At 34.0% G+C, this 11,399-nt stretch overlaps 1 protein-coding gene across 1 annotated transcript in view; it reads left to right on the top strand.

Annotated features, from left to right (window-relative positions):
* Positions 1-7,973: 7,973 nt before the first annotated feature.
* The window catches only part of LOC106464828 (PR domain zinc finger protein 2-like), a gene marked incomplete at its 5' end in the record, with an annotated part of 12,345 nt that continues 8,919 nt past the window's right edge, over positions 7,974-11,399 (top strand). Inside the window, one exon of the mRNA XM_022392627.1 lies at positions 7,974-8,030. Within this exon, the coding sequence (XP_022248335.1) occupies positions 7,974-8,030 (57 nt within the window). The remainder of the gene's footprint in view (positions 8,031-11,399) is intronic.

The raw sequence follows: 11,399 nt of genomic DNA on the forward strand, positions 1-11,399 counted from the left end.
AGAGGTCTCAGAGTACCTGACCCTCCTAGGTCACAAAGACCTAAATTCCGATCAGGAGAGAGGATGATGATAGTATCTGTGTAGACCGTACGCTATAGTGTAAATATATTTGAAGACCGCACGTTATAGTAGCACCGAAAAAAGTTGATGAGTTTGAATTATATATAAATTTTCTGATTATTATATATAAAAAAAAACGATCACAGTGCCCCAGAAAACGTGTTTGTTGAAGTTTCATTTTTGAGGTTGAAATAAGCAAAACACGAAAACAAATGTATGTGACAAAGAAAAATACTAGGTATACCACTGGCATTGCACTCATTTGACCTTGCTCTAATTTCGTTTTCTGTGGTATGTTTCCTTTCCAGAATCTACATCAACACACACATAACGTAAAAACTCTAGAATATAAATAGTTGAATGGAAGAAAAACTTCACAACGTCTAAGCCTCTGGTCATTGACATTTTATACTGCCTTTCAATCGTAAGCTATAGAATTATTTCATAAGTTATATATTGTTTCTAAATTTATGTAATATAAAACCACAAAGTTCCTTTTATTAAACTCTTAATCCGGAAATCCCTTCTACTCTACTCAAGTCCAAAAATCCCTTTTCCATAACTCTTATTTCTGTTAAGAATACCACAAAGAAGTAATCTGGGATATCCTTGGATGGTTACTGAATGTTCTCTAAGAACTGACCTTTAGAGCAAATCTATTGCGATGCTTAGCATATGATCAAAAGTTCTGCAGTGGTTAAAACTTCCCTTCAAACACTTTCTATTTTAGAAGTTGTCCTACAGTGTTTTTTTAATTCTATAACTGCTGTTTCTTAGATGGAATAAGATAAGATAGTAACATTCTATAAGAGGTGATTTTTAGATAGAATATCATAAGATGGTGACATTCTATAAGAGGTGATTTTTAATCAAATGGCCACATGGTAATTGAAGCTAATTTTTTAAAACTCTACTTCTACAATGTTTGTTGTGAATGTCATATAATTGCTAGTTATAATATCTAAAACTCATCTTTAGATTGAATATTGAATGTACTACTTACAATCCTCAGGATAAACTAAATAAAAGATAGTCTTGGATTGAATGTTTAGTTACAATCCTTTGGAAAAAATATTAAAAGATAGTCCTGGATTGAATGTTTAGTTACAATCTTTTGGAAAACTTATTAAAAGATAGTCCTGGATTGAATGTTTAGTTACAATCCTTTGGAAAAAAATATTAAAAGATAGTCCTGGATTGAATGTTTAGTTACAATCTTTTGGAAAACTTATTAAAAGATAGTCCTGGATTGAATGTTTAGTTACAATCCTTTGAAAAAACTTATTAAAAGATAGTCCTGGATTGAATGTCCCTTGAATAATCGAGTTTCAATTTTTGAAAATGTATATCGGCACTTAAAATTGAATGTGCTGCTTAATATTTGTATCTCAAGTGGTCATCTTATAATCCGGTTCTGTGATGGTTAATTACGGGTCTTTAAAAACTACATCTTATTTGTACCTCAAGTGCTCATCTTATAATCCGGTTCTGTGATGGTTAATTACTGGTCTTTAAAAACTACATCTTATCTCAAGTGCTCATCTTATAATCCGGTTCTGTGATGGTTAATTACTGGTCTTTAAAAACCACATCTTATCTCAAGTGCTCATCTTATAATCCGGTTCTGTGATGGTTAATTACTGGTCTTTAAAAACTACATCTTAGAACGAATGTTCAATGATGATCACTATTTAATCATTAAGTTCTTGTAGTTAGAATGAATATGCTATCAAAGAGTAACTGTTATTTGAGCTTAACTTGTATTGAATTTCCAGCTTTCTTTAATTTGGAAAACACGTTGATAATTCCAGAAACTTATTTCGCCCATAATAACAGGTTACATTAAAGCCAAAATATCTGTATTAACTCTTAAGTTAACAAAATTGTTGTTTCTCAGATAACTTATAATCATTAGTTTCATTTGAATAATTCAAAAGATGTTCCTAAATGAACTAAAGCTATACTTCGACTATAATAACTCACCAAAAATAGCTTATTTTCTTCACGTTAACATCGTAGCTTATTCTTTGTAGTTTAACTGGTACAAAATGTTAAAAGTTTTAAAATTATAATAAAAACGAATGTAGTTGGCTTTCCTGCACTGTCATAGTAACCGCTTCAAAGTCCCAAAACTAGAATGGTTTGTGTCATTTTTGATTTACTTTTCCGTTTTAGCGCGGATTTTAGCGCTGTATTCCATACGCCTACTGCTGACGTATCGGAATACTTTTTTTAACTTAATCTTTTTAATTACATTATAACTTTTCTTTTTAAAACCTCTGTGAAGAAAATGTCTTATTCTAGAAAATTAATCGCTATGTTAGTACTCACGGTTAAGATTTGCCAACAAGTAGAAGTTTAACGTTCTTGTAATATGACTATTCCCTAGATCTTCCTAGGCACCAAAAAGTTTTTATAAGCAGCGCTTAAACTATTTATGATATGTCATTGTAGGGACTTCAAAAGACTACCGTTATTTATTGTATAGCACGCTTTGTGTGAAGTGTATCATTGCTTTTAATTTTTGAACATATAGTATAGCTTTAATATAATGACAATGTATAAACACTTTCAGAAAAAAATCGTTTCACTTTTTTTCGCGGGTGCAAAAAGGGGCAATTGTGTCAGCGAAACGTGCAGATCCCTCGTGGATGTATTTGCTTTTCAGCCGCACGAGACTTCTTTCATCTTGCGTTCTCTTACGTCAACGAGGATTAAAGGTGTTAAAGTATCGCACAATGTAACTGCTTAACGCTCCCCTCTCTGACTTACCTTTACGCCTCTTCTATTCATCATCATGTCGCCTTCCAAATCTAGTAATGCAGAACAGAACAAAAGTATAGCAGAAACTCTGATGTTTTGTCAAAACAGGTACAGACAACGCGGTCCTGTTAAGGGACAGCTTGTACACTGTTGGCAGTTTTCTGTGTAAAGATTGAAAAATTGTGTTATGTTCTATTTGTAATTCATCTGTGCTTTACTGAATACGAGTTTCCTAACAGGTTCGCTTTAGAGCTTGCTAAAACCTTTTCAGGTTCACACCCTGAAAGTAGACAAGATTAGAAATTAAAATTAATATATTCACAAATGAATTATATTGCTTGCAAGATAACGGGTTTCGATAGGTTTTCAGAGGCCTTAAAGTGCTCTACATTTGAATGGAAAATTGTAAATGTTCTGGAAATGAGTGAATGGTATTCTTATACATAGCTAATAGGGTAGAAATACCAACCTTAACTAAATTCGTTACATACTATTAGATCCCTCTATTGTACAGTTTTGTACTCATGCCGTCGCTGAACTGGTGAAGATATATATATATATGAAAGCGTTCGTGTGTGTGTGTAAAAAGATATACAGTCAAATACCTACACAAATGTGTGTGTGTATATATTACAGAGATATGTTTTATTTAAATAATTTGTGAGTTATATGTTATCTCTTATCAGGTATCGAACTTAACTGACGGAGTCTGATACTTATATTGAATATATGTATGATATAATATTACAGTAAAACTAATAATCTAAAACACGTCATTCTTAGCTGATCCAAAACAAGTTTCAAGGAAGAAAAATGTGTTGAAACGCCATTTCAACTAAAACTTTTTATGTTTTAAATCATCCGGCATGAAGAGCTTGAACAAAATGTCTCGTCGGAGGGACTAGTACAAGTAACAAGGTTTGGTTGAAATACCGTTGTACGCTATTTTGGTGCCAGTGGAACAAATAGTTAATAAAAATAAAGAAAATACACAAACAACAGACAGTTGGTAGATTAGAAATACAGATGTGTATGATAGAATCATAACTAAATAGCTATATACATACACAGGTTCAAATATAGATAAGTAGATAGACAAGCACACAATTTTATCACAGCACTCAGTAAACGAATAGCAGCAATTCAAGGACGAGAAATGAAAGCGTTCTTCTAACCTTGGCCTCTAGCAGAAACGTAAATATATTTAGTTGATACGTTAGTTTCAGAGTCCAGCGCTAGGTTGAAGGACCGATACGAGTATTGAAAGATAACAGAATCGCCAGTCTCATAAGGAAAAAAGAAAAAACCTCATAGGCCAATCACAAATAAGACAGGAATTCCTATGGTTACGGTGAAAATGTAATAATTCGTTAAATTCGAATTATTCACAAGTTTTTTTTTAGTTTCATTTGCTTCTACGAATTATGATTAATAAACGTCGGTTACTTAACGTTTCTTTAAAATACTTCTAAAAATAGGACTACTCATAAACATTTATGATTTGTTTTCATCAGTTTTAGGTAAAGAGCTAACTGATTCTCATAGTTTTGTAATGCGTGCCTGTTATTACAAGAAAACTCAAGAGGCTTTAAAACTAACGTGCATATCTATTGTTGCATTATAACTCACACAATAAGTTAGTTGAAATTTATGAAGACATACAAGATCATTGGAATGTGATTACATGTAAAATTTCAAGTGAGTAGGCGTATAGGTTCCTTATATAAATACATATAAGCCCACAGAAAGTAAGTAGACGTATAGGTTCCTCATGTAAATACATATAAGCCCACAGAAAGTAAGTAGACGTATAGGTTCCTCATGTAAATACATATAAGCCCACAGAAAGTAAGTAGACGTATAGGTTCCTTATGTAAATACATATAAGCCCACAGAAAGTAAGTAGACGTATAGGTTCCTCATGTAAATACATATAAGCCCACAGAAAGTAAGTAGACGTATAGGTTCCTTATGTAAATACATATAAGCCCACAGAAAGTAAGTAGACGTATAAGTTCCTCATGTAAATACATATAAGCCCACAGAAAGTAAGTAGACGTATAGGTTCCTTATATAAATACATATAAGCCCACAGAAAGTAAGTAGACGTATAGGTTCCTTATATAAATACATATAAGCCCACAGAAGTGTAACTAAGTCTTTGATCATTGGCGTTTGAATAGTTCTGTAGGTCTATTGAAAGAAAAAAATATTAATTCGACATAAATCATCGTAGGGAGCATAGTTCCTTTAATATACTGAAATAACCTTCGATCTACCGAAATGTAAGTACGATGAGGTACGAATAGTTTCAGTTTTTATTTGCTCCTCTCTTTCCGTGCAACACTCATTCTTATAATGTGTTTTTGTGTACTTCAATTCCACACAGGTGTGTTGGTTTGAAAGAGCAGACTTCTCAGAGGATCTTTGAGAAAACAACTTTCCACATGACTCAAGAATGCTTCTCGTAATTTCTTACTGCATTAGAACTATATGTGAAGAAAAGTGAAATCAAGGTTTGTATGTGTATATGTGTGTGTGTGTGTGTGTGTGACGTACATTTTCTAAACAAACATGCATAACACACGTATTAATCTATCTGTTGGCTTTTCTTGATTAACCAGGGTTAAAGATTATATGTGTTACAAAAGAATTGTCGAACATGTAAGTTTATTTACTCTGCAATAAACAATTCTTACGCATCTTTGTGGTTTGTTATACTGACTGTTCAATGTACTCCCTTCTTATTAAGACATTAATGGCGAAATAGTGCAGACTTTCTGTCACTTACTCTTTGTGTTTAGTAAGCTTACTGAATCGAAACACATTAGAAGCTGTCCATAGCATACTTAATTTGACAATTTGAACGTTAATCAATTTCATTTATTTATTTTCTGCTTAAATCTCAAAGCAGTAACAGTAAAATATACACCAAATCCATAACAAAATAACTGTTAATTGCATAGCACTCTCACTTTATGACATGTTTTCATGATTATAACACACCGTTCAGACCACACATTTTGTTTGTTTAAACATTATAAAGTTAATGTCAGTGACAGGGGTAAACTGATACAGACCTAACTTTTAGTTTAAAGCAAGTATAGGCGTTAAAAAGTGGCCATTATGGAGATATTAGCCATAAACAACAATCCTATTTTATATCAAAAATTCACTTTTTTTAAGGAATCCTGTTTCACAGAACAGTAAAAGTAGGTGAGAATGTACAGCATGATATTATTACGTGCGCTTGACAAATAAGAAGACTAATAAAACATTTATTTAATTTTTGGTTGAATAGAAAACGAAAACACAAAAAAATTCCAATTAAGTAACAACATAACATAACACCTTGACTAGCTCAGAACTTCTGCCTCACACCTTCATAACACCACTACAGAAAGTTAGCAAAGGTGGTCTGGGGTGTAGACACAAGATCATTTATGGAGCAGCTCAACCATTTCTTTAATTAAATAAACGACACAGAAAATACCAGTTTATATTTACTTGCAGTGGTTACGAAAGTTTCATATAATTTACCTAGCTTAGCTATTGATGCTTTAAAATGAGGTTTTCTAACAAAAATTGCTGGTTAATGTGCAGATTTTGTCTCCATGGGTGGTGGAGAAAATAGCTGCATGTAATTCATCCATACATTTATATCGTATGTTGCAAGACAGTTTTTATCACACCAAAGAAGATAAACTACAGTGCAGGTGAAAGATTTCATTCTTAACGTACAACATTCTTTGTTTGGTGGCGAATGTGAATCAGAAAGAACCAAACACTTATTTAAACCTTATTACTATATATTGTCACGGTAATCAAACAAGTCTATTACAACACTTTCCTTATTCAAGATCTCGTGAACGACCACAGGAACGGCGTCCGGTATAATACCCAGTAGTTAAAGGTCTTAAAGTTATAATTTCTTACATCAAATACATTTAATTCCAAATTAAGTTATTTCTAACTTTTATGAACTTAACTGACATTTAAACTTGGACTTGGTGTTCTTCAGGAAAATTCCTGTCACGTCTAGAATGGTTGATATCATCAATGAGACGTTGCCTAAGTGATGAAGCTAAAAAATGCTCAAGTTTCTGTTGCACAAAACTGAACGGCTTATAAACCGGCCTCTCCTGAAGTAAGGTCGGGACATCAGGGCGGACTCTCGGTAATCGGTCAGGGACGTTATGTACAGCTCTCCTCAGACTAGCTGAGAGCGCGTCAGCACGAGACGGGTGTTACCGGAACCCTTCACTCAGTTTCATCATTTCCAATCAAGTCAAGCTTCTTCGCTTATATCAGTCGTGCTTATTAGGATAAGACGGCACTCTGCTTCTGTATCGTTTATGCATTATAAATGGAATATGGACATATATATAGCAAATTTTAAGTTAAAGTTCTGAAAGCATTATTAGCAACTTACTTTATAACAGTAAATGCCAGTTTTGGAACTTAACGTGTTATCTCTAGTCTTAGACCGTTAAACAAACAATCAACGACTCAGCTCCCCTCTCATTCATAGAGATGAAATATTGCTTTGGAGAAAGTCCCGTGACTGCTGCATATCTGACTGTGAGATATTCATTATGAAATGTTTTTTAATATTTTAATCAACAACTTTGACAGCAAGTTGGATTGATGTGCATTTCTAAAAAAAACCTTTGATCGTGAAGTTTTTATTTATTAGGTAGATTTTTTTAAACCGAACTACATACTTCTTAGAAATCTGATGTTATGAGATCATCTGGTTGATCAGGAACCAGGTACACTCCCAACTGTTCAAAATCTCGCTCCTTTATGTTAGTAATGTCCCAGCCGCCATCTTCCATCCTATGGTTCTGTAAAATAAAGTGACGATTTTTAAAGAGAAACCAGTGTTTCTATTAATTGTTTGAAACAACATTTGAAGAAGCTTTGAATAGTAAAAAAATCATAATACATTTTACTTTTTAGACCGACAAAATTCTTTTTGGCAGACCTCAGCACTATTCAACCTAGCCTTATTGGAGCTTATTAGTCTCACTTCCTTAGCTGCCGGTTAATGCATGTTTTACTTTGACGCCAAGAAAAATTCCTTACCTGCCAACTTAACAATAATCATTAAGAATTTTCGTTAATGTGACGAGGACTGTTCAAATAAGGCTGAGACAAGTCTCCCTCGAAACTTGGCTCTTAAGCCTTCCCAGATGCTTACCGACGTAAGTATTTGTTAGTTTAGCTACATGAAAATAAACTTGGATATATCATATCACGACGAGTTTTATATGTCAGAATATTATTTACAATTGACTAATATCATGTGAGCGAAACAAATACTTACGTTTGTTTATAGTTAAGTACAAAGTTACACAAAGGGCTATCTGTACCACTGGTATCGAAACCCGGTTTCTAGCGTTGTAAGTCCGTAGACATACCGCTATACCACTGGGGAGCCAAACATTTATGAAATCAGTTATTTTATTACGTTCAATGATACCGGTGTACGTTGTTTAATGAATAATATATTATTATTTATACAATGATGTTTCGAACGACATGGAATATTTTTTTTTACTGAATTATAGTTTACAGATGTTATAATAACTGCACATTCCATATTTTCGCAGCTTTCGTTACGTTTGTGCTATCTGGGGGTGACATATATTTGGTTTGGTTTGTTTTGAATTTCGCGCAAAGCTACATGAGGGCTATCTGCGCTAGCTGTCCCTAATTTATCAGCGAAATACTAAAGGGAAGGCAGCTAGTCATCACCACCCACCGCCAACCCTTGGGCTACTATTTTACCAACGATTACTGGAATTGACTGCACTTTATAACGACCCCACGGCTGAAAGGGCGAGCATGTTTGGTGGGACGGGGATTCGAACCCGCGACCCGCAGATTGCGAGTCGAGTGCCCTAACCACCTGGCCACGCCAGGTCCTATGTGACATATATTTAATGATGCAACACACACAGAAATTAAACTCAATTTAGTGCAAACGTCTTTTGTTACCTTCATACCAAGTCGATTTACACGTAGTTGTAGCTTCGTTGCTAGTTTTACACATAAAAAATACATTCCAGTGTGATAAATATTTTGAACCCCTGTATTTCCGAGGTACTTTAATTTCATGGCCCCCCAGTGGCACAGCGGTATGTCTGTGGACTTCCGCTAGAAACCGGGTTTCGATACCCGTAGTGGGCAAATCACAGACATCCCTTTGTGTAGCTTTGTGCTTAATAACAAACAACAACTCGCTTTTAAGTAACAGTAATTTCGCCCCCCATCAGTGGCACAGTGGCATGTCTGCGGATTTATAACACTATAAACCGGGTTTTGATACCCGTAGTGGGCAGAGCACAGATAGCTTATTATGTAGCTTTGTGCTTAACTACAAACAAACAAAAACAACTTTAATTTTAATCCCCACTCAGGCTATTATCCATTCATGCCTCGCGTTCAATTCCACACTGATTAAGAAAATTATTTCTACAGATTTGAGCCACATATGGTCTAAAAAATAATAATTCTCTGAATTTTCATCCCAAACTGACTAATATATATATATATATATATTTAAATTTCAGTCCCATTCTGACTGACAAAATTATTTTTATAGATTTGCTTCCCACACTGACTACAAACAAATTCTTTAGATTTCAGTCCCATTCAGACTGACAAAATTATTTTTATAGATGATTTTTTCTAGATTTTGAATCACTTATTGATTAGCAAATTCATTTCTCTAGATCTGATTTGTACAACTTCAGCCAACTGCGTAACTCCCGGAACGACTGCGTCGTAAAAATTTGGAATTCCCTTCGAGATTTCATAAATTGTTCGTCAAGCTTTAATTAGTTAACCTTTACTCTTTATGAGGATTGCATATAAAAAGTGGTAAAAATTTGCTCAAAGTTCTGTTAGTCCAGACATTCGTTACACGAGCCACACTGACACAGTTATACGATAAACATCCACATGGGCCTAGTGTCAATGACATTTGTCTCAAGTGCAGAGCAAAGCGATATAAGTTTCAAGGCTAAGCTAAGAGTTTGGTGTGTTTGTTTTTTACATGTTATGAAATGAAGGAAATTGAAGTAAACTGTGATCTTGAACAGGTGACAAAGTTCAGGGATTTTCGTGCGTTCAACTTTCGCTACCATATAAACCTTGATAATAATTTATCCACGTGCTCTGATAACGCTTCTCAAGAGCGGGGTTTCTACGAAAAGGTTATGGTTGTGCAAGAGGGAAGGGGAGATAAAGATGAAAGGTAGTACTATCAATTAATCCACTTAAAAAAGTAAGGCCTTGCATTGAAAGTGTAAGTAAGTAGCATTATACATAAATTATCATTAATTTCTGATCAAAGGAAAGATACCTACGTAGATCAAAACTAAAAATTAACCCAGTAATGAATATAATTAATTTGATATATCGTTCTATACTTCTAATGACAAGAATGCATTGATTAATCAGTATGGTACCCCTTGTTGTTAGCTATACTTTCGGCCATAAACCCAATAATATATCACGAAGTTCAGCCAGCTAAAAATATTTTGGTTAGTCCTAAATCCAATATAAATAATAAATTTATAATAAATATATATGTTACAGACTTGAACCGAAAATGTTAATGAAAATAAAAGTAAATAAAAATAGGATATAAATCACTTAGAGAACATATAAAAACGAATTGTTTGTTTCATGCAGTGTTACTGATTCCCTGTCTATAACAACATTATATGGAAAACTTTATATCTTTCTCCCTGATAACGTCTGATCGCCAATGAAAGCCCATTAAACGACTCCTACAGTGTAGCATTAAAGAAGTTGAGAAAATTTGTTAATGTTTTCAATTAAGCTCCCTGAAGTTCAGAACAAAACATAAACATATTGCTCCCCAAGAAACCGGGTTTCGATACCCGTGGTGGGCAGAGCACAGATAGCCCTTGTGTAGCTTTGTGCTTAATTAGAAACAAACAAGATAAACCTATTAGGTGAAACTAGCAGGTTTACAAATAACATAAGTACCAGAATCAAGCCAATATATAAACCACAGTTTCAACATCTTCTTTCCTTGCCTTGACACAGCAAACAAACAAGATAAACCTATTAGGTGAAACTAACAGGTTTACAAATAACATAAGTACCAGAATCAAGCCAATATATAAACCACAGTTTCAACATCTTCTTTCCTTGCCTTGACACAGCAAACAAACAAGATAAACCTATTAGGTGAAACTAACAGGTTTACAAATAACATAAGTACCAGAAGCAAGCCAATATATAAACCACAGTTTCAACATCATGTTTCCTTGCCTTGACACAGCAAACAAACAAATGAAAAACACCATCCCTGTTTAAGACTTCGAAAAGTGTGAGATAATCGCAGCCATTGGCTAAAGCCGGGCTAGGGTTAGTTTCACCTAATAGGTTTATCTTGTTTGTTTGCTGTGTCAAGGCAAGGAAAGAAGATGTTGAAACTGTGGTTTATATATTGGCTTTCTTTTGGTACTTATGTTTTTTTTAAACCTGTTAGGTTCACCTAATTGGTTTATCTGCTTTGTTTGCTGTGTCAAGGC

The sequence above is a fragment of the Limulus polyphemus genome, unplaced genomic scaffold (genome assembly GCF_000517525.1).
Source record: "Limulus polyphemus unplaced genomic scaffold, Limulus_polyphemus-2.1.2 Scaffold1753, whole genome shotgun sequence".
NCBI lineage: Eukaryota > Metazoa > Arthropoda > Merostomata > Xiphosura > Limulidae > Limulus > Limulus polyphemus.